This window comes from Papio anubis, chromosome 2, assembly GCF_008728515.1.
Source record: "Papio anubis isolate 15944 chromosome 2, Panubis1.0, whole genome shotgun sequence".
Taxonomy (NCBI): domain Eukaryota; kingdom Metazoa; phylum Chordata; class Mammalia; order Primates; family Cercopithecidae; genus Papio; species Papio anubis.
In genome coordinates, this window is record NC_044977.1 from 152,131,691 (window position 1) to 152,155,598 (window position 23,908).

At 48.2% G+C, this 23,908-nt stretch overlaps 1 protein-coding gene across 1 annotated transcript; it reads left to right on the forward strand.

Annotated features, from left to right (window-relative positions):
* Window positions 1-1,020: 1,020 nt before the first annotated feature.
* Window positions 1,021-23,197, forward strand: RBP1 (retinol binding protein 1). The gene is given in 5 exon segments (XM_003895033.3): window positions 1,021-1,167; window positions 1,170-1,296; window positions 1,794-1,972; window positions 22,101-22,202; window positions 22,947-23,197. Coding segments are annotated over 5 exon segments (594 nt in total). The 5' UTR covers window positions 1,021-1,035; the 3' UTR covers window positions 23,001-23,197.
* Window positions 23,198-23,908: the final 711 nt, after the last annotated feature.

Genomic DNA, 23,908 nt, shown 5'->3' on the forward strand with positions numbered 1-23,908 from the left:
TATAGTTTGTCCATCAGGGGACAAGCTGGATAAGCAATGGAATACTCCACAAAATAATGGGTATACTTTGTATGTACAATTATGGAAAGGTCTCCAGAATATATTAAGTGAATAAAGCAAAGTCCAGAACACCGTGGAGTACAGTGCTGCCATTAGGTGAAACGGGAGGAAACATTAATCAACAGTATATTGCTTACATTTGCATAAAGCAGCAGTGGATCTCAAGGTTGATTGTGCATCAGAATCACCCAGAAGGCCTTTTTAGCCACATGCACTTCAAATAACATCAACCATTTTATGTATGTATATATGTATGCATGCATGTATGTATGTATGTATGTATTGAGCCAGAGTCTCACTCTGTCGCCCAGGCTGGAGTACAGTGGCACGATCACGGCTCACTACAACCTCCGCCTCCCGGGTTCAAGCTATTCTCCTGCCTCAGCCTCCCGAGTAGCTGGGACTACAGGCGCCCGCCACCACGCCCGGCTAATTTTTTGTATTTTTAGTAGAGACGAGGTTTTACCGTGTTGCCCAGGCTGGTGTCGAATTCCTGACCTCAAGTGATCCGCCCGCCTCGGCCTCCCAAAGTGCTGGGATTACAGGCGTGAGCCATCGCGCCCAGCATCCTTTCTTTTATTTTTGGGAAAGACGTAGAAAGTGCCCCACTTTTCTCGCCCATAGTTGAACCGCGCAGTTTTCCTGACCCCAGCCACCACCGGCGCGAGGCTTTAGACAAAGGCCTGTAAGTGGCCTCTTTCCCTAATCACGCCAGTACAAACCCCAGGAGACTGTTTCCCAACCCTCGAGTGGCTGCTGAGTGTGAGAAGTTCATGGCGTTTGAAGGAAATCCCCAGGAGCCAAAGAGTTCGGCCAGCAAAGCAAACGTGCAGTCTCCCATCCTCTCCTCTTTCTTTGCAGGGGAAACGAACTGAACGTCAGAAACGAAAGTGGCGCGGCCTGGACAAACCTGACCCTTCGACATCCCCCGCCCCTGCGCCCGCCCTCGCTAAGCGGGGAGGGGCGACCGCTACAATGGATCCTCCCGCAGGCTTTGTGCGCGCTCGGAATCCAGCTGTCGCCGCCCCGCAGAGCCCCCTGTCCCCGAAGGGCGCTCATTTCCGGGCCGCCCACCACCCGCGTAGCACCGGCAGCCGCTGTCCCGGCAGAGTCTCCAGCCGTCCCGCCCGCTCGTGGCCAACTGGCTCCAGTCACTCCGCGAAATGCCCGTCGACTTCACTGGGTACTGGAAGATGTTGGCCAACGAGAATTTCGAGGAGTACCTGCGCGCGCTGGGTAAGCGCTGCCCGCTGCGCCCTGGGTGCCCGGCCGAGCAGCTCCGGGCCGCTCCCTAGAGCCCTACCGAGCCGCCGCCTGCCTGCCTCCGCCCCGGCGAGCCGCGGTCCGGTACCCCCGGACGCTAGAAAGGGCGTCTTCGGCCACTGCTCCCATGGCGGCCCCTAGGCTGCGGATTGGAGAATTTGGGGTTGTTAGGTTAACCGGTGGCAAATGTCTGCTTTTTGGCCCTGGACGTGGGTAATTTCATTAGTAAATCTGTGGCTTGGTTTGCTAGTTTTTGTTTTTAAACGGCTGACATAAGAGCAGAAAACTTTGTTGGGGGCGGCGCGGGGAGGCACAGGCAGGCTGTGCGCAGAGACAGCGCAAAGCCAGCGGGAACCCTAACAGTGTTTGCGGGCGGAGGGGGCTCCTGGGGTCCCGCTACCTTGGGAACGGTTCTCTTGAGTTTTCCTGCCAACTCTCTGCCGCTCGCTCTCCCCCCTCCCCACCCGCAGACGTCAATGTGGCCTTGCGCAAAATCGCCAACTTGCTGAAGCCAGACAAAGAGATCGTGCAGGACGGTGACCATATGATCATCCGCACGCTGAGCACTTTTAGGAACTACATCATGGACTTCCAGGTTGGGAAGGAGTTTGAGGAGGATCTGACAGGCATAGATGATCGCAAGTGCATGGTGAGGATTCGCGTGCACCCAGTGTCTCCTGCCCAGGGGGCCTGACCAAGGGCTGGGCTAGCTCATCCGAGAGGGGGCAAGGGCCTGAGGGACTGAAAAGACTTCCCCCTCTCAGCCCCCATGGTGGGCAGCACCAACTCATGAAGCATCCTGCTCTATCTGCACTGGAAGGTGATGGTTATGAAGGCTGCCATGTGCTGTGTCTCCACTGCGTTCAGGCACTCTCCCCGGTGCTTTATGCACATGACTTCACCTAAGCCTCACACAGCCTTTGAGGGAGATATGAATATGCCCATTTTATAGATGAAGAAACAGTCTCAAAGAGATGAAGTAACATGTCCAGAGTAGCACAGCTAGGGAGGGGCTGGAGTTCAAAGCAGGTCTGTTGATGCTGTTCTCTGGCTGGCTATGGGCTGGTGGAGGGTAAAAGGAAAGAAAGGAGGAAAGAAAAAAGAAACACAAGTAACCCCTTTGAAGTATAAACTTTCAATATGACCTAGTGTGAAGTCACTCCAGGAAGCTGGGGGCACCTTGATCTCTGCTGGAAGCCCTCTGATCTGCCCGTCCTTGCCCCAGAGCTGGGATTTGGCTCCTGGCCATCCCCTTCCCCACCCTGTCATCCAATGCCTGCTGAGCATTCTTTGAACTTTACGGCTGACACCTAGTCAGTAAGTCAGTGCCCCTCCAGCCCAGGCCAGAGGAAACAGCAGTGGGGGAAAGGGGAGGGCCAAGACCTCCCTCCCACAAGGGTGAGAAGCTCCTGACCCAGGACATCGCAATTAGTACTGCCACAGCAGACTCCGGAAGGCCAGCCCCAGGCCTCCATCAGCATTATCTGGTTGCTGGGAGGTCAAGGTACTCTTGTTCTCCTTTTTATCGTCTTGGGTTCAGAACTGGCTTATGTTCATCCCAGGAGCTGCCTTGCTTATTGATGGGGTCCTCACCCATCCCCTCCCACAATTTTCAAGGGTCTTTACCGCTGGTCTGCTGTGTGTCCAGCACTGTGCTAGTCATCTTACAGCACAGCACAGTGAGGGAGGGATAAGTAACCCCATGTTATGCAGTGACTGAGGTTCAGAGAGAGGAAGAGACTTGTAAGAGATGAGACTTGAGCCCTGGGCCTTCTGATGTTGAAGCCCACACTCCTGCTTTCTGCCAGCTTCTCTGCTGGTAGTCTGCAGAAACAAGATAGCTGAGGTCTGTTAGGATTGTAGTTGAAGGGATGCCCATGTCTGGGAATAGGTGTCTGGAGCCTGGATGACTCATTCCCCCACCTTGTCTATTCATCTGAAGGCAGTCAGGACTGGTATCTGAGTCTGCTGTTTGGAATGATAGGAAAGAGGGGGTAGTCAGCAGGGAGTGGCCTTGGAAGGACCACTAATGGGAGAAAGCACCATTGTTGTAGGGAAATGTCAGGTTGTGCCTTTAAAAATCTCAAGGACTCTTGAGAAAGGAAAGACTCACAATAGGAAAGGAGACCTTCAGATGGGATCTGCCTTTCTCATTACTGCCTAAGACCTGCTCCCTGGCACACCTCATAGAACTTTGCCCCTTAAGAATAATCCTTACCCCACTCACTATTGTGGAACTCACAGATCACATCGAACCTTTATTTTGGGTCACCACAAATCTGGCATGTGCTGGCTTGTACTAATTATCTTCGCTCTTTCCTTCCTTTCCTCATCCTTTAACGCATGAAACATTTATTGATCACCTAATAATACTAGCAAATATAGTACTCATCAAGTGCTTACTGTCATGCCAGATGCTATTCAAACGTTACATTAGCTGACTTAATCTTCACAACACCCTTTCCAGTCTCATTTTACAGATAAGAAAACCACGGCAAGATTTCTTGCTATGTGACCTTGGGGAAGTGCAGAGGGAGGATTTGAGTTAACCACTGCACTGAACATACTGCTTCCCTCACAGGCTGGTCACCACGGCAGGCACAGGACAGCAGAGCATGTCACAGGCCCTGATGTCCAGGAACGCAAAGTCTTTGCAGTGGAGGCAGGCACACCAACACTCAACACAGTGTGGCAAAGAGAAGCACAGGGTGCGAGTGAGGGGATTGGGACTACCCAGAGAAGGGGATCCCAGAAGGATTTCTGGAAGACGTGACTTCTGTGCTTCATTTTAAATAAAGCAGGGAGGTGGAAGGGAGGGTTTTGGATACAAAGGAAAGGACGAGGGCCACCTTTTCTTCTCAATACAGCATCAGCGTCAATCAAGCATCAAGCAGTAGTTGAGCAGACTGTGGAGATTCAGCCACTGGATGAATCCAGTGAAACTGGTCTGGGATGCATGGTTACTGTCACTGCCTCAGGACTCAGGGATGCCCACTCTCAAGTAGACAGCCATTCACTCACCTGTTGTGGCCTGTTGGGAGATGGAACAGCCCCTCTGCTCTGCTCAAGCCTTCCTCTAGCCCCATGCAGTGCAGAAAAGCCCTTCCCTGTGGGTTGCCTGCTGGGTGGTGTGCTGCTTTGGACTGCCGGAAGGACATGGCTGGATGGGGGTAGGATGATAGAATTAGAGTGGCTGTCAGGCCTGAGACTTGTTAATGGAGGGGAGCTGGGTGCCCAGAGGCCACCAGCTGAGCTCTCTGAGGGCTGCCAGGGGTCCTGGACAAGGTGGTTGCCAAAGATAACTTTCACTGCTACCCCATTCTGCCTCACACACTGGGTACCCACAAGCCAGGAGCAGTGGCCCAGAGGAGTTTGTTCCCAGCATATTACAGGAGTCCCATTCTCACTTGGGATCGGTCATTCATCTCTTTTTTCCATTCCTCTCTGGACGCCACAAGCATCTCATGGTGCTTCCACTATCTTTGCAACCTCTGTGTCAATGAGTCAAATCACACATGATTCCTGCCTTCATGGAGTTCAGTGTAAGGGGGAGGCGGCTTGAAGCAGCCAATCATGATGTAGTGGACACTGTGCTGATACAGGCAGAGAAGCACTCCCTGCTTGGTCTGAGAGGTCAGGGAAGGCTCCCACAGGAAGTGGAATCTGAACTGTGGCTTAAAGGATAGACAGGAAGTAGCCAGGCAAACAGAAAGGGGTTGAAAGAAAGGCCAAAGCCAAGAGCCGTCCCACACTAGACCCTGGGCTTGGCCCTGGGGTCACAGAGGCAACAAGGCCTTCTGGACACCCAGGCCAGTGGAGGAGACAGGCACATCTTCAGGCCATTACAGCCCAATGCATGATGGGAGCATGGTGGGCTGGGGAGCACACAGCTGGGAGTAGGAAAGCAGTGGTCAGGGAAAGTCCCAGAGGAGGTGACAGCTGAGAGGGGCCTTAAAGGACTAATTAGGGCAGATGTGGAGAAAAGGATAAGAGCTTTTCGGTAAGCAGGAGCCACATGGACAAAGGCCAGGGTGAGAAAAGCCTGGCTGGGAGGGAGTTTCTGAGGTGAGAGAGGGGCTGTCCGCAAAGACTTCAGCGTGGCTGGAGTGTGAGATGCGGCTGGGAGAGAAGAGAGCCAGGAGAACCCAGCAGGGAGACTTGATGTGACCCTGACAGGCGTCTGTGAGTCCTTGCTGGGAGAGGTGTGACCAGGCTGACATCCCTCCCCAAAGGGCAGAGGCTCTCACTGGCTCAGAGATCTCTGATCCTGCCTCTTTTCCATGGGAACCTTATCTGTATTCTAGAACCGCAGCCAGAGGGTGAAGCCCAGCCTGCAGATGTGTTTTGTTTGGCCTGTACAATGTTTGAAAAACTTCAGAGTCAGTTGCCAATAACTGCCAAAGATGATAAGATTTCACAGAAAAATCCATGTTTCTGGCTGTTCTTAACAAAAACAACAAGAAAAAGAAGGGCCCTGGAAACACTGGGCACCCGTTTATTCCTGCACTGCGTGGATCCCTGGAATATGCTGCAGCTGCTCCCTCTAGATGTTACATTTCCTAGTTTACCCCAGTCTTCAGCCCATCCTGTTACCTGAAGTCAAGGATCAAATGGCCATTTGTTACTGTCTGCACTGTGGGTTCCTTTAGAGCTGTGGGTCCCAAAGCAGAGACAGCAGCAGCAGCAGCATCACAGGGAACCTCTTAGAAATACAAATTCTCTGGCCACACCCCTGGCCTACTGAATCAGACACTCCGGGAGTGGGGCCAGCTATCTGTGTTTCAATAAGCCTTCCAGGTGGTTCTGATGCAACTAAAGCTTAAGAATCACTGCTCTGGAGTAAAGAAACACACAGTGTTCCTGTATCTCTGCAAAAAAAAAAAAAAAAATGGAAAAACTGTAAAATTAGGTGTAGAGGGCCATGGGCATGTAGAGGGCCAGTTTGGCCCATCACCCGAGTCCTGTGGACATTGCAATCCATGCCCAGAACCACCTGAAATAGCTCTGTGCTCTCTCCCCAGGTGGAGGGGTGGAGGGACTCAGTTCTGGGCGGCTCTGCATCACTAGGCTCACATTTCCAGTCTGATCTAATCAGATGTTATGGGACCACAAACAGCAGGCGCTATTTTGGTAGAGATATATAAAGTCTGGGCTCAGCTGAGCAGACACAGGGCTATTCTCCATTGCTTCCTTGCATGCCTTTGTCCATAAAAATGTGCGATCAGGCCCAGCGAGGAAGCAGCAGCATTTGTTGAATATAGCACATATGTGCTTTGGCAGGGTGGGAGCTCTTGAGAAAGGGAAGGTGCTCTGACTTCAGATAGTGTTTTCTCACTCCTGAGCGAGGGAGTCCCTCAGAATGATTTGGTTCTTTGTCTCGAAGTCCCCCCAGCCTGAGCAGGTTTTGTGGGAGAAGACTGAGCCTCGGCCAGGAATCACAGCCGTGAGCCTGGCTCTGCGGGGGTGGCAGAAGGGCCATGTGTCATCCCCGTGTCCAGGTCAGGTTTTTCCTGGAGGAGATGGCTTTGTTCACTCCGGGAACTGGCGCCTCCCCCGATGGCTGAAGCCTCAACTTCATATCCAGCGTTGAACTTAGGATGACCCCTCCACAGGGCCTGCCTTCTGCTCCCAGCCCTCCGCCCCTCTGTCGCTTTCTTTGTTTTTATTATAAAAGGAAAATATTCAAGTGGCACAGGAAAGTATGGGTTGAAAAGGGCCCCTTCCCCCGCTTAGCCTGATTCCCACTTGGTGGATCTGTCCGGAAATCTTCCTCAGACTTATAAGTGATCTATCTATTGATTGGACAGTTGGTCAATGTCTCTATCTAAAACCAAAAGAAAGAAAGGAAAAGAAAAAAGGAATCCACTTCTCTACATATTTTTTTAACTCAATGGTATTTCTTACGCATTTTTCCATATCAGCACTTACAGATTTTCTAAGTTCTTTTTTAACCAGCTATGTTTCCTTCCCTTCCCTCCCTGGACTTCCTTACTTAACATCCTTCTATTTCTCCATCCATCCATCCGTCCATCTAATTATATATGGTAATACATGAAATCCTCCAAAGCACTGCTGACACTTTGGTTTAAACTCTTGCCAGCTTTCTGATCCTATTCTTGACCCATTAAAGATATTTTTTGATTTGTTAAAAGGAAAACACACACACACACACACACACACACAATGCCACTGGCTAAAGTAATTCCCTGGGCTGCAGCACGGAGAATGCCGTTGGATTTGGGAGCCTCTGAGAGCTGCCCCTGCCCAGATCAGGCACCTGGCATTCAGCTGGGCCCTTTCCAGGCTAGAAACACAGGATCTCTTTCATGTCTTAGCTAAAGTTCTCCGACCTTTGAAATCGGTGTCAGCAGCGTGCTTTTGAGGATTACAAAAAGGAGAATTAAAGCAACCCAAATAAAATTCACAAAGTAGCTTTCAAAAATCACACTGCTTTGTTGGGTTTTGGGTTTTGTTAGGCAGGAACAAAGGAAAATAACATGTACTAAATCTTTACTAAGTGCCATGCCTGCCCCAATTGCTTTTTGTACTTTTTCTCCTTTGGTCCCCACAACAAATGCTGTTCAGTAAGTATCATTATACTCATTTCACAGATGCGAATCTGAGGCTCAAAGAAGTGAAGTGCCTTTTTAGCCCAAGGTCACCCTTGGGCTAGCTGGTGGCAGGGGAAGAATTCTAATTAGTCTGTTTATAAAGCTCTCTACCCCAAGGTCTCCCACAGAGCTTTGCTGAAGGCCAGCACCTCAGTTCCTTATTCTGAGCCTTCTCACAGTCTGAAGGTAAACCCAGGCAGTTTTGACAAAGCCTAGAATGAGTGAAAGGAGCACTGGTATTAGAGTCAGAACATCTATTTGAATTCTTCTTGATTATCTGACAGCGACCTTAAATGATTAGACACACTGCCTTTGTTTTCATATCTGCAAAATGGGCATCATAATTGCTGCTCAGCGTGTCTCACAAAGCAAAGCTGAGGACCATAGGGATAGTACTGGGCACAGGGGCTTAGGAAGCCACAATACTATGTGCAGAACAGGTCCAGGGCCTGTGATACCCGAGACGGAGGGGCATGGCATAATCACTTATGATGGCCAGGTGTTTACTGAATGAATTACAGCTGTTTGTTTTTCTGACCAACATTGCTTCTCCACCTTCCACCCAAGAGAAGCACCGTTTTCTTTATGGTGGGAATTACTCCTTCTCAACCTTTTGGGTCCTGGTGGGGCTGCAAATCATAGTACACTGTCTCTTCTGGGACGAGCACCTTCTGCCAGAGTGATCACAGTGTCCCATGGCCTGTCACATACTTGTGTATGTGACCCAAGCTGGGCCAGTCACCATTTCCTGGGAGTTAATTTAGGAAACCTGAGAGACAGGTGAGTTCTATTCCCTTAAAGGTTGATAAGCTGTTACGATGTAAGCTTCGAGTTCTCTGAGGCCAGTCCCCTTACCCCACCTTCTTTGGCTGCATGGAAAAATCCAATTGAAGGAAAATAAACGATGAGGCCAATAGAGACAGAGAGAATGCAACATTAGAGGGTTACTAGAGTTCCTGACACACCATTCCTAGATTTTCCATGTACTTTAAGCAATACATTTCTTTCTTTCCCCTTAAGCTATGTGAATTGGTTTCCTGTCACTTGCATCTGAAAACATTCTAAGACATTCAAACTCCAGAGATCAAGCGTTAAGGCCCACATAAGTAGTTAGAGTAGTAGTTCTCAAATTTGAGCATGCCTTACCCCTGTAGTTTCTCATTCTGAAAGTCTGGGTTGAGGCTTGAGAACTTGTTTTTCTAACAGGTTCCCAGATGATGCTGATGCTGTTGGTTCAAGGACCATGCTTTTGGCAACTACTAACAGAAAAATAAGGAAGCCGGCTGGCCTGTGCCTAGTTTCCTGTGATTTTTCTCATCATGATTCAATGTAATAAACCTGTGCTGGGGTAAAAGGTGCCTAGTTCTAGGGGATGAATGAGAATAGGCAGGTGTAGCTCTGTTCCAGGATCAGGGTAGTGGGGGATGAAGACTGCCTGGGGACAGTGGTTTGCAACTGAGGGTCCAAGTAAGTGATACCAATAGTGTTTGCAGCTGGACACGTGTGAGGTGCAACAGAGCAATTAGGAGCTTTGACTTTGAGATGGACCTGGATTTGAATCCTGGTTCCGCCATCCAGCTGTTTCCTTGGCAAGGGTACTTTATCCCTCTGAGCTTCAATGTGCTCATTTGTAAAAGGAGCTAAGGGTAATACCCACCTAATGGAGTTATGTGATAATTAAATGTGGTAATGAATTATTTCCATTTCCTGTTGCTGTGTAACAAACCACTCTGAAACTTAGTACCCTAACGCAACAATATTTATTTTGTTCACAAATCTGCAATTTGGGCAGGGCTCAGTGGGGATGCCTTGTCCCTGCTGCCTGCCGTGCCAGTGGGGAGGTGGAGGATCCACTTTACAGAGGGCTAGCCCACACTCACTCTCTGCTGGCTGCCTGGGCTTCCTCACAACGTGGCAGGTAGTTTCCAAGAACGCAAGCACCATAGGGTGCCAGCTACCTTTAATACAGGGATTAACGAGTTCTTCCTTTCTTCCTTCCTCTTGCCACCCTTTCCCTCTTTCTTCCCTCTGTCATTCCTGAACTGAGGGTCCAAGGATAGCATAGGAGTACTCTGGGAAAGAATGGTATAAACAAGATGGGTGTGAAGGTGGAGATGGCATGGAACCCAGGCTCCAAAACCTACCTTTGCCAGCTTTACAGTGGAACTGGCCCTGCACTCAGAAAGTGCAAATAATAATAATAATAATCTTCTCATAATGTGCAATAAATCAGAAAATCATCTTACTCTTTGACTCAGGGATCCCAGTTATGGGATTATGTTCCAGGAAAATCATTCTATTTGTACAAAAGTATCTGTTAGTCACTCTGTGATAGCAATTCTCAACAACCCACATAAGCATAACCACTATCTCAGGGCCTACTATGCGGTAGGCCCTGTCCTGTCACTTTATGTTTATTTAATCTCCTAACAATCCTGGATAGGAGGTGCCACTCTCCCATTTTACAGACATGGAGCCAAAAGTCCTGCCCAGATTCACATTACTGGTTAACCCCAGACTTGTGATCTGACTTCGGATGCCTCTGATTCCCTACTTTGTATGGTTTATAGAACAGGCTATCTCCTGCTGGAATACCTAAATATCAAATAACTATGGGTGGTTAGAAAGACTGTGGCTTTTTAATTGCATAGACCACTACGTAGCCATGTAAATGATCACTATGAAGATAAATGAAAACTTTTTATAGGCATTCAGTCACCAAGTTTCATAGATTCTGCTTCTTAACGTCTCTTCCTGTTTTTCTTCATTCCCACTGCTCTGAATATCTCATGCCAGTAATAATAATAACAATTAACATCTCTCATGCTTACTATGTGCCAGGCTCAGCGCTTTCCATGGATTATTTCATTTAATTACTGCAGTACCTTCACGCTGATCTCCATTTTACCATGCTCAACACTTCAGCCCATCCCTCCCTTTTTAAAAAGGGAATCTGATCATGCCACTCCCCAGCTCAAAATTCCTAAGGGCTTCCCAGTGCTGACGGGTAAAAGCCAGATGGCACTCAGGCTCTTCAGATCATGGCCCTGCCTGTCTCTCCAGCCCTATTCCCTCCCTCACTCCTTATGTTTGGCCCCATCTCACCATTTGTCGGAGCCTTCACTTGCCATCCTCTTTGCATCCCTCTACTCACTTCCCTGAGGTATTTCTTTGCCTTTTCCTCTGGGAGGAGAATTACCCACTGGTCAAGACCCAGCCCAGGCTTATCTGCTCTGTTCATCCCATCCTGATTCCCCATCCCACCACCGTGCCCTTCCTTTGCCTTGCAGCCTCTCTCTTCAGGTGCTGCTTTTAGGGCACCTGTGATGCTAGTTAATGTGTCTGAGATTCTACACAGCAGCAGCCACACCATCATGGGCTCAGTGGTCTCCAATGTGTTTATTAAATGAATGTTAAGTGAAAATAGCAGAACCTCAGAAATCTAAATGTAGTCATTGACCGTATCACTGCAAGATGCAATTGCCATTTAATAATAGCTCATGTTTGTTAGGTATTCCATGTGCCAAAAATTCTTCTAAGCACTTTCCATGTATTAATTCTTTTAATCCTCACAATAATTCTATGATCAAGATGCCAAAATTCTTCCTATATTATACATGAAGGAAATGACTCAGTCTGACAGAGCTGTAACTGGTTCGACTCCAGAGCTAGACCAGCCGGACCAGCCCAGACTGTCATCGTTGGGATCTCGTTTCTGCCCCTTACAAAGTGGGTGGCCTTATGCAAGTTACTTCACTTCTCTGTGACTTTACTTGTCTGTGAAGTGGGGATAATTATGAAATAGGGGATACCTGCTTTGTGGTGAGGATTAGGTGAACGGTGTGTGAGAAGACCCACCGTGCCACTGCCCCATCGGTATGAGCTGTTATTATTCATCCTCTCACACTGATCTGTGACCTCCAGAAGACCAATTCTGGGGGTGGTTACATGTATGAAGGGATACCTGGCAAACCAGAGAAGAGCTAGCAGGATTATGAGGGTGGAGGCTGGCCTAAAAAGACACCTGCCTCTCCACGCCCACAGGGAACAGGGAACAAACTGGACTAGGCCAAGAGTGGAGAGGAATTATTGCTTACTGAGCGTTTTGTGTGTGCTGCACTGACATAGGTCCTTGAAACCCCTTGTTTCATTTCATCCGGATGGCTCTGCTCTGTGGCTGGGCTCACTAGCCTCATTTTGCAGATGAGGAAGTGAAGGCTCAGAGAGGTGGAGTAAATTGCTTTGGTCACCCAGCAAGAAAGAGGTGGGAACCTGCAGTTCAGGTCTGCCTCCACCCAAGGCTATCACTGGGTCCCTCCTGAATGCCCAGCTTGGCAAGGCAGGCAGCTGTCCCATGGCTGGGCCAGACCAGGCCCACCTACCAAGTGATATTCAATGACCATAATATTCATGCCAGCAAAATGTTCACATGGGAACAGTAGGCAGACCATGGGCTCAGAGTTGGGCAGAGGGGATTTCAACCATGTCTTATACTATTCCTAGTTGCGCGCCTTTGAGTATAGAGCCTAAGCACTCGGAGCCCTAGAGACTCAGGGTCAAATCACTCCGATGGCTGGCCCCTTTCTATAAGGCTTACCTGTGAGGAAGAAACAGCCACATTGCCTGGAGAAAGCGTGGTGTTCAATGCAAGAGTGCCACCAGAATGTTTTCTGCTATTCATTCATTCAACAAATGGCAATGCACATTTTCTCTGCCACGGATTCTAACATGGGGGCTGGTGTCCTGCAGTGAATAAGAGGATCCCAGACCCCAAGGAGTTCTTCGTCAAGAGATCCTGACATGCTCACTCTTCCCTGGTTACCTGGTTACTGATCTAGCACCTCTTATCTTCTGGGAGCCATTTATTTCTATTTGCCTTGAAATATATATATATATATATAAATAAAATAAAGGCCAGAGATTCCCATGGAAGGGATGAGACCTTCAGTGCCCCTCCTAAGTACTCTCTGACAGGATGTCCCCTCTCTAATTCTTATTCTCCCACCCTACTCCCCATTTCCACCCCCCTGCCTGTGCTGATGGAACTGATCACACACCAATTCCTTGTACTGGCACCAGGTAGCAGATCCAGCAGTGGCTGTGCTGGATTTTCCATGGCACCAGGTTTGGCCAGCTGGAGCATGAAGACATACTGTGAGGAAGAAGAGAGGCTGTGAGCAATCTCCCCAGTAAATTCTGGGTTGGAGGTACAGGGTCAGCCTTCATGGGGAGGGTCACCCACAAGTTAAGCTGGGCAAAACCTATGTAGAAACTTCCCTCATGCAGCCCCTGCTGTCCCTGATTTTCCTGCAACTGCCTGTGCTTGTTCCCTTTGCCTGGGACTCCCTTGTTCCTCTTCTTCCTCTTTCCACTCTTTTTTTTTTTTGAGACAGAGTTTCACTCTTGTTTTCCAGGCTGGAGTGCAATTGCGTGATCTCAGCTCACTGCAACCTCTGCCTCCCAGGTTCAAGCAATTCTCCTGCTTCAGCATCCCAAGTAGCTGGGATTACAGGGACATGCCACCACGCCCAGCTAATTTTGTATTTTTGGTAGAGACAAGGTTTCACCATGTTGGTCTGGCTGGTCTCAAACTCCTGACCTCAGGTGATCCATCCACCTCAGCCTCCCAAAGTGCTGGAATTACAGGTGTGAGCCACTGCACCTGGCTCCTCTTTCCACTCTTCGCTAACTCCCGTGGTGTTTTCTGGCATCACTTCCAGCATTACTTCTAGCCTTACCTCTTCCAGGAAGCCTTCCCTGATGGGCCTCTGTCTCTACCTTTTAGAGGCTGTCGAGGTGCCTTCTGACTTCCATAACCTCCAGCACTTGTCTACCAGCACTTACCATTCTGCTGGAATTCTCTCTGTCTTCCTACCTTCTTTTCAGATAGTCTGTGAGCCCTCAAGAGCAGGCCACTCACCTTACTTCTGTCTCTCCAGCACCCACAGCTGGTGCATTGGAGGCGTGAAACTCCTGATTGCTGAATGTTGTTCCCTTGCACAGAACCATGTGGCGAATTCCTATTGCTCAGTCAAGGGTCAGTTTAAATCAGGGAACTGCAGAGCACAGTAATCAAGAGCATGAGCTCTAGAGTTGAATCTCATCTCCCCACTTCATGGTTGGGTGAAATTCAGGCCTCAGTCTCCACATTTGTAAAATGATGAGTAGTATACCTGTTGTAGGAGGTTGTCAGGAGTCAACTGATATGACACATACTTTGCCTAGTACCCTGCCCAGCACATAATGAGCACTCAACACATGTGGTTATGATGTTGATGATGGTGACTGATAATGACAGCAATGCTATGACTCCCACCAGGGAGCCTTCCCTGACCCCCCAGGCTGGGTCGGGGGCCATCACCCATCCCAGCGTATAGCACAGCGGTGTCATTGCCTTCTCTCCAGGCTGAGCTACCCCATGGCAGAGCTTCTGTCCATCCCAGCCTTAGGGCCACCCTAAGTGCTAGGTCCCTGGGATGAATGAGTGTAGTTCCACAGGGCCCTGTGACCTTCTCCAGTCCTGTTTCCACCTCCTTATCCAGAACCTTGGCCTTGAGCACTCCAATGGTTTAAATTGACTCTAGGAACTTTCTGAATTGTTTAAGGAAAAATAACTATAACATGTCAAGATTATTAGTCTTAACATTTTCTCATTTTGTTTGTCTTAAGAATTGTATTTTTTGCTGTTAGCTTTTTCATGGTATTAGAATTGCATTCTTTCATGCTCACAAAAGCCTTGTGGCTATACTATTTATAGTGGTTGCTTTGAACATCTATTATGTCTCTAATTACTTGTTCACATTTTAAGGCCTTATTAATTTAGTTTTAGTCTGCTTTTAGAGTGAAACTGGCTTCTCCTCTTGAATGTGCTGAGTTTAGATTATTCCAGCCCCCCAGGAATGGACCAGAGAAGAGGAGCCACTACCCACCCATTCACCAGCCTGGCCTCAGGGGCAGCTCATGGACTTTTTAGCCAGAGAGAACTGGGTTCAAGTTATGGCTCAAGCCCTAACCCCTTGGTGATGGGCTGGTTACTTATAGAAGTCTAATTTTTATCAGCTGTAAAGCTTGAAGATTTAGTGAAACATTGTGGAAAGCTCCCAGCACAGTACCTGGCACCTGGCAGGTTCTCTGTTGTCTCCCCTACTTTTCCCTCCTGATCACTTATTTAACACAAGCACCAGATGCTGAAAACCCTCTAATTGTCCCAGGAACACACATAGCCTCAAAAGGTGAAGCACACTTTCAAATCAAACTCCAGGATTTGCATCTTTTAGCAATTTACTTTATGCAAAGAAAGTATCTACTCACTGTCTGGTTTTGAAATTTTACGCCAAATCTAAAGAGCATGGGTTTTGGAGTCAGACCTGCGTCAGTCCTGGCTCTGGCCTTTGCAGGCAGTATCATCATGGGCAAAGCTTCACCTCTTATAACCTGGCTCTGGAACCACAGAGACAACAGAATTCAATCCCAGCCCTCCAGAGGAGGATCCGTAAACAGAGGGACTACTAGGGCCGGGTGGAGGGCTGTGAGTGATCCGTCATCCCCTGCTCTTGAGAGTGGGGTTTTGGCATGGGAGTGTTAATGAATGTCACAAGTTTCTTGATACCAAATAGAGTTCCCACCACTTGCAGGTCATACCAGGTCACTGCCAAGAGATGGTTCCGTTTAGTGGGAATTGTCTGGCACTCCCATTGTGAGTCACCTGAGTGGGGCAAGTGGGCCTTGAAACGTCCCTGGGAGACACCCACTCAGGCTGCCTGTGGGAGCTGGACTTTTTGTGTCACTGTCCCATGCAGCAGTGACAGCTGGGCTTTCTAAGTGGTCAGAGGACCTGGAAAATGGCTTCTGAGGTAAAAGTCCCTTGTCCTAGTGGTACAAAGCTGTCTTCATTCATTTGTTGGCACATGTCTCTCTGGGTAAACTGCTGGCAAGGCCAAGGTGATGGGGGTTATCATTAGTTTTTAATAGAAAAGTTAGATTGGCTTCACTTTCCAACCGGCGTCCCTGGTTCCAGCCCATTTGCAGACTTTTGGGTGATGTATGGGATGAAAATTTCTGGTGAGGAGGTGAGCTGAAGATGGCCATCCCTCCTCCTTACTCTTGGATTATCTGGGCTTCATTTCTAAGGTGGTCCCAAAGCCCATATGGGGGTTGGGAGAAGCAGCATTGTCTAGCCCCCTTGGTTTGTACCCATGTTCACCCCATCCCCACAGCCACCTGCCTTTTCTGTGGGACTTGAAAAGCATCAGGAATATATTCCTACCTGAAATTCTTCCATTAGACCCTGATTAATTGGATTAATCTAGGAAACCAGATTAAATGACCATTTAATGACCCTTTCAGATCTGGCTGAATCCTTGTCCCCAAACGTTCACTGCTCCTGATCTAGCAAAGATGGCTGGCTGCTGACTTCAGAGGGAGGTCGTGGAATAAGTTATTGGGTCCTGGGAAAGTTGTTTTCATAAGTTCCACTTTGTGTCACAAGAAAATGAATTACCATTGTTTGTTAGGCTTTCATCTTCCAACATTACTTACTTCCTTTTCCATGTCATTGGTTTTTAAGTGATAGTCCCCCTCCTTGGCTCCACACCTCCTTTTTCTGTTCTTACGACAAATCAGATTCTCTTTGAAATAACTAGTTTATTCCCACAAGATAAAAAGCTTAAAATGAAAAATCCAGTCCCACCAAAAGTGAACATGGGGAGAGGGGAGAATGAAATCACATTGCTGAGCCATCCCAGCTATCAGTGTGGAGTCTTCAAACAGATCTTCTGCTTAAACAAAGACCAGTTAATATATAAAGGAAGCAGGCATCCTGGTGCTCAGCAGGCAGCCCCTGCAGGTCTCCTTATAGATCTGAGTATCCTGGAAAGAGAAGGAGCTTCCAAAACTTTGGCCATGATGAATAGCATGTCAATCACTGCTTCACAAATCTCCAACTCTTAAAAAAAAAAAAAAAAAAAAAAAAAAAGGCTTTCATTGTTGTTCAACATTGACAAGCAAACCCATCTTTATCTAAGCTCTGGGCATCATGGTTACCATTACCTAGTGCCTCCTACATGCCAGCCCTATGCATTTTCTGTTTATTTTCTCGAATCCTCAGAACAACCTGGTAAAGTAGGTGCTTTGTTTATCTAATACCATGTAACAAACCACCCCAAAACTTAATAGTTTAAAACAACAACCATATAATTCTCATGATTCTGTTGGTTAATTGCGCAGTTCAGCTGCCTGTGGCTTTGTTCAGCTGAAAGCTCAGTTGGGGTGCCTCAACTCTTCTCCAAGTGGCTTCTCTCCCATCCTCCAGGGCTTCCCCTTGTGGCCCTCCTCTTTGGCAGAATAGCCTGGACTGCCTTAAAATATAGCAGCTGGGTTTCAAGAGGGGAGGGTTCCAAGAGGACAAGCCCCCAGCATGCAAGTGTTTATAAAGGCACTGCTTCCATCATGCTTGTTCATGTCCCACTAGCCAGAGCAAGTCACGTGGCCAAACCAAGGTGATGTAGGAGGAGACTTCACAGGGATTTGAATATCATGTGACTCGGGAGTCACCAGTGGAAGAATCTACCACAGTAGGTATCGTTTAGCCTTCTTTTGCAGTTGAGGGCACTGAGACTCAGAAAGGTTAATCCAGTTGCCCAATGTCATCCAACATAGTTGGGAACAGAGGACCCAGCTCTATCTGATACCATGTTCTTTGCTGCCGATACTAGGTCAAGCTGATATAGGTTGAGGTGGTATAGTAGGAGGTGGGCAGGGACCAGGAGCCAAGTATAAATGGGAAGTGAGCTTCCAGGATTCTTTAACCCAGAGGACAGCCTGACCAATTCCCTGGCCCACCTGCCCTCCTGGATGGTTCTACCCAACAGCACAGGCAGCAAAGACAGGCACTGAACACATGCTCCAGGCCACAGTCTGGGTTTTTCAGTCTGATATTCTGGCCCCATCTCCCCACCACCCCCCAACAACCTAGTTCCTCCTCTCCTTAACTCCAGAATAGTCATCTACAGCACCGACTGTTGTCATTTCTCCCTCATCATCTCCTACCCTTGCATCCTTATTCACTCTGCCTAGAATGCCCCTCCCATTTGTAGAAACTCCTTTGAGGCCATGACAGCCTGGGCACTTCTCTGTGGGGACCTCTTTATAGGCAGAAACCTTTAAGACCTCTTTCTGACTCCCAGCACCCATACCCCCACAATGGCTGGAATGAACTTAATGGTGTTCCTCCAGGAGACTGCTCAGAGTCTTAGCACAATGTCCATGTGTTTTTCTGCAGCCCCCAATGATTTTAGCCACCATCTCCTGGGCACTTGGCAGGTGCCCTGCCCTAGACTGGGAAACAAGTGGGCACCAAGTCATGCAAAGCCCATGTTCCAGCCCAGATTCTTTCTCTCATTTACTAGGTGACCAGAGAAAGTCATGGAACCTCTCTGAGCTCAGCCACCCCTCTACATCCAATACAAACAAGAATAATCTCTGCTTTGTCCAACTCACCCAGTATCAGAGTCAACAGAAGCTGGGGGTTAAGAAAGGCTTCCTTGGAGACTGATGTAGCATGCATGTGATAGGGATCCTTCCCTTTAAGAGGCCTGGTTTGTAGGGCTCTCAGAAAGGCTCCTCTGCACCCCAACAGGCTTCTATTCTCTCTATCCCTCAAGCTGTCAAGCTGCCTGAAATTCTGCCATCTGTCATTCTTTTGGGCTAAAGTATTGTTATTGTTTATATCCAGATGGCCCCTGTTAAAAGATGCCAGCGATCTGGAAATGGTGACACAGTAGCCCCAGGAGCAAAAGCCGGCTTTACCATTAATAAACATCTCTCTCATGGTCATTCTCTGACCCTGGTGTTGGAAGGTAAATAGGTGTGAGCTTTCTGGAGATAAAGCTGGCAATACTCATCAAAAGCTTTTCAAATATGCACACTCTTTGATGCAACAATTCCTCCTCTGGAAATTTCTTCCAAGGGAACAGTGTGTTCAAAACTGTGTGTACAAAGAAGTCTTAGTTATAGTAGCACAGAATTATAAATAAATAACTTAAATGTCCAAAATAGGTAATTGGCTAAATAACAATACGTATGTATAATCAAATACTATCAGGGACTGTTTATCGGCCTGTGACCAAGGCAGTCCATCAGGGCCCTGGGCTCAGAAGGCCCCTCACTTGATTTAATGCTCTGCTGTCACCAGCTTAAAATTCTTAATGATTTTGAGAAAATGACCCCTCATTTTCATTTTGTGGTGGGCCACACACACACTGTGTAGCTACTTCCTAGAATATTATGTAGCAATTAAAATAATGCTTATGGAGAATATTTGTTGAGATAGGAAATTGCTTCAATTAAATGAAGAAATGAGGATACGAAACCATAAATGATGCAATTCTAATTTTGTATAAAACAGAAACATGTAGATAGATAGAAAAAAAAAGAGTGGATGGAAATTTACCATATATTGTAATATACACAATGTTAGAGCAATTATCTTCTTTTTTTTTTTTTTTTTTTTTTTAAGACAGAACTTTGCTCTTGTTGCCTAGGCTGGAGTGCAATGACATGATCTTGGCTCACTGCAACCTCCACCTCCCGGGTTCAAGCAATTCTCCTGCCTTAGCTTCCCAAGTAGCTGGAATTACAGGCATGCATCACCATGCCCAGCTAATTTTGTATTTCCAGTAGAGAAGTAGAGATGGGATTTTACCCTGTTGGTCAGGCTGGTCTCGAACTCCTGACCCCAGGTGATCCACACGCCTCGGCCTCCCAAAGTGCTAGGATTACAGGTATGAGCCACCACGCCTGGCCTAGAGCAATCATCTCTAAATAAACAAAACTACATGTATCGTTTTTATTACTATTTTCTTCTTTAGTGTTTTTTTTTTTTTAATTTTCCAATACAAAGACTATGACTATATTTCCTGACTAATATTTCCAGAAGAGGCAAAAATGTATATCATAGCTGAAAACAAGCAATTGTCTCTTGTGCCTCTGAGTGAATCTGGAGCCCTTCTTACGCACAGTAGCCTCCTGGATTCAACACACAAAGAGAAGATCAGTTGATGAGGAAACCAAGTGTTCTTAGAGCTTCTTGAAGCTGAGGACTGATTTCTGGGTCCCCACTTCCCTCTACAGGCCTGGCATGGAAGGAGCACGGATAAGTGAATGGGCGTCCTGTCTTATTTATGGCATGAGGTCGTGAGTAGTCCTTACCCATGACATGTCTCACCACACGTTAACCACACTCTGTTTTGCCTTCTCTCTGGCCTGGGACTAGACTGTGCCCTGAGTGAATTTCTGGATCAGGGAGAGGATGTGCCCCCCAAGTCCTTTTATGCCCCATTTCTCTCTGGAGCAGAGGCCAGACTTATTCCTATGCAAAGCTGGGGGAGCACATGTGGCTCCACCTGCCTCCCTCCTGCATGTGTCGCATTGCAGGCTCCACCCCAACAGCAGGGGGCAGTAGTGATCAGCAGGCCCCAGACGGAGGCCTGGGGTGGGGAGGTCCTCCTGCAGGGAGTGGCCCCACTACCGCCACACCCATCTCCCGTAAGTCTCCTCTCCCAAATCCTTTATCAGGCTGTTACTGACTGTCCTGACTCAGCTGAGCATGGCAGGGAACACAAGGATCCTAGAACCTTAGCTGTCTACATCCAAGGCCTGAGTTAATGTCCCCGTGTGACAGATGGCGAGCACAGGGGCGCTGAGAAGGGATGGATTTACTGAGAGCCACACAGTGAGCGAGGGGCAAACAGAGTGCTGAGCACTACTGTAGGGAGGCCGGGCTCATAAGGGAACTGCCCCATATGGGATGGCTATTCAAAAGAAGGTGGGCAGCCCCAAATATGAGTGATGCCCACTGCGCTTTCTCTGTGCCCATGTCTGTGACATGTGTCTCAGTCTAGGGCACACTCATGGCTATGCTGGGGTGACAGGATCACCTTGCCTCTGAACTCCAACAGTTTTTTCAGCCCTGTGTTGCTGGGTGGACCTTTCCGGCTCCACTAAGACTGAAATCTCCCCAGGACACGGGCTGGGCCTCCTCCTCCTGCCTGTCTTCCCTTCAGCTTGCCCAGCACATGGCAAGGCTCGCAGTGCTCAGGGAAGATGTGGGGGCCCAAATGTGGGGGGTAGAGGGTGTCACGGTGCTCATCTGTGCTCTGCCAAGCCCAAGCTGGGCTGTGGGATCTTCCTCCCCTTCCTCCTCAGTTCCCTGGTGCCCTCCTGATGAGCTCCTGAGCGTACTTCCTGCTGTCCCACCTCGGGCCTTCACCCCGTGATGGGCCACTGGGAACTTTTCTCCACAGTGCCTCCTTTCCTCTCCTTCAGCTTCATTCTTCTCCCCTTAGGGCCCAGCCCTAGGGAATCCCACTTCCTGGACTCTCACCTGGGCTCCCACAGCCTCTGGTCGGTAACCCTTCAAGAAACAATTTAGTCCATTGGGGTGGGGGCCTTCAGAGCCCTACAGATCTGTGTTCAGACCTGGCTCTTCCACTGAATAACATGGGTGAACTTGGCAAGTCCCTGAACCTGATCTGTGAAAAGGAGATGCTAATCCACGCTCACGTGGACAGGCATGAGGCTTCAGAGACAGCACAGAGACTGCCCGGCAGAGCAGGCAGGCAGCTAACAGCTGCCATTTGTACCTTCACTGGGTTATTGATATCTAAGGTCATTCTCCCTGTAAGATGAAGAGTGCTTTGAGGGCAGGGATGGGGTCTTTTTGGTGTCCCAGGACTTAGCATACGTTGAAACAATGAATGGGTGAATGAAGTGTCTGGGGATGGTCAGGGTACTCTGAAAAGTCTGCCCTTCACCATAAGATTCTGGAAAACATCCTTCACCCCCCACACCTGGCTGTGCTCAGCCCTCAGGCCCTCCTCCCCACCTCAGCCCCATTCTCAGTGCTTGCAATGACAGCACCACTCCAATGACTTTTTCCCTCCTAATTACCCTTTTAAATAAAATTTATGGAGGTTTTCATAAATTTTAAAACTGATTTACACACTTTAATAAAAGCATGTGGTGGACAGGGAGTATTAGGCTGCAAATTTTCTACAATGAAATTGACATGAGCACATCCTGGATTATCAAGTTTGGGAGCTGCCCCTCCCCAGCCCCCAGAAGCTCCCGGCTTGCCCCGGGTTGACAAATGTGTCTCTTGCTTGGCAGACAACAGTAAGCTGGGACGGAGACAAGCTCCAGTGTGTGCAGAAGGGTGAGAAGGAGGGGCGTGGCTGGACCCAGTGGATCGAAGGTGACGAGCTGCACCTGGTAGGTTCCTGGGCTGGGTCAGGCTGGGTCCCCAGAGGCCCTGGTCATTGTTGAGGTCCAGATGGACCTTGGAAGAAGGCACCATGGCTGGGCCTTGGTTCTGTTCTGAAGCTTCTCTTCCAAGGGCCTGGAAAAGATGCCTGAGTGACTTTAAAAACCAAGCAATATATTTTCAAGGTCTAGGCTGACCCAATCGTCTAATCAGAGGGAAGAGGTGAGGAGTTATATCCCTTCAGCATCAGCAATGAGCTAAGCCCTTTTGCATTCTATAGCTCTTTCTCTTCTCTCAGAATAGGAATATGGCCCTTATTTTAGAGATGAGGACATGGCGACTCTGAAAGATTAGATTACATGTCCAAATTGCACATCTAGAAAGTGACAGAACCAACATTTGCTCTCAAATGATGTATATATTCACCATGCCAAATCGTATAGGCCAAAGCCAAGAAGGATTCTCTAAGCTTCTCTAAGATATGATCTCAGTCTGGGTCAGCGGGAGGTGATTAGGGAGGGGAAGCATCAAGGGGTCCTGTTGGTCAGCTCTGAGCCACAACTCTTCCTCTCAGCCAGCTCTGTCTGTAGGGTGCTGCAGAGCACTCCACCATACAGTTTAACTGTCTTTCCAAACAACTGGTTACTTAAACCAACTCTTGGGGAAAAATAAAAGCTAATGAGTATTTTTAGAGTTGCTGCCGTAAGTGTGACTCTGCTCTGGCCAATGACCAACATCTGCTTTTGTTTCAGGAGATGAGAGTGGAAGGTGTGGTCTGCAAGCAAGTATTCAAGAAGGTGCAGTGAGGCCCAGGCAGACAACCTTGTCCCAAGGACTGAGCGGTGTGGATGTGTGGGCCAGGATCCCCCTCTTTGCACAGCATGAGGCAAAAATGTCCAGCCACCCCCAGGCATCTGTTAGCAGAGTCTGTCTCTTGGCTTTGTCTCTTTTCCTTTTCTTAAAACAAAGCCATGCCAATAAAGTGATCTGTGTTCAAAACGTCTGTTTGGGGGAAGTTTTACTGCCCAATGTGCTCAGTTTTCCTCCAGGACTTCCGAGGCCAGCTTCTCCTGGTGCCATCCATGGGCAGAGTGGATAAATTCGGCCACATGTCTTCATATTTAGTCCTGAAGTTTCACCTTTGTTTCTCTCCAGAGGCACAGGCTTGGGTCTAGAATGGGAGGTGGGAGGGTGGCCTGACATTCAATCATTTGTGTATCAAGTACGTTATGTATCTAATTGTGGCCAAAGTATAGTGAGTGCCACAAAAGCAGGAGAAGATACCTTCCACCCTAAAGATCCAACCAACAGAGAATGTCTATACACCAAGGAGATGCTTCATCGTTATTTGTGAACAAAATGGAACTGGACATAATTTTAAGTCCAAAGCATAAAATTACTTAAACATAAGTAATTACCTATTGGATTTAATTTCAGAGATGTCGTGAGATGTCACCACCCCCAGACCATCCACCCCATCTATGGGCTGGGCTGGTATAAGCCCTTTCTTTTCACTGTTGTAGATAAAGCAGAACTTACAATTCCCCTGAAAGAGAGAGAGCAGCCTCATGTTCACACTAAAGTGTAGAGGAATGCTAGCTGCACCTTTTCATGAAGAAACACAAAGAAACAGAAGGAGTGAGGATGTGAGAGATCGTGACTAGGGAAAACAACTGGAAAAGGGAAGACACATGGAAGACCCCTTTAGAGAATC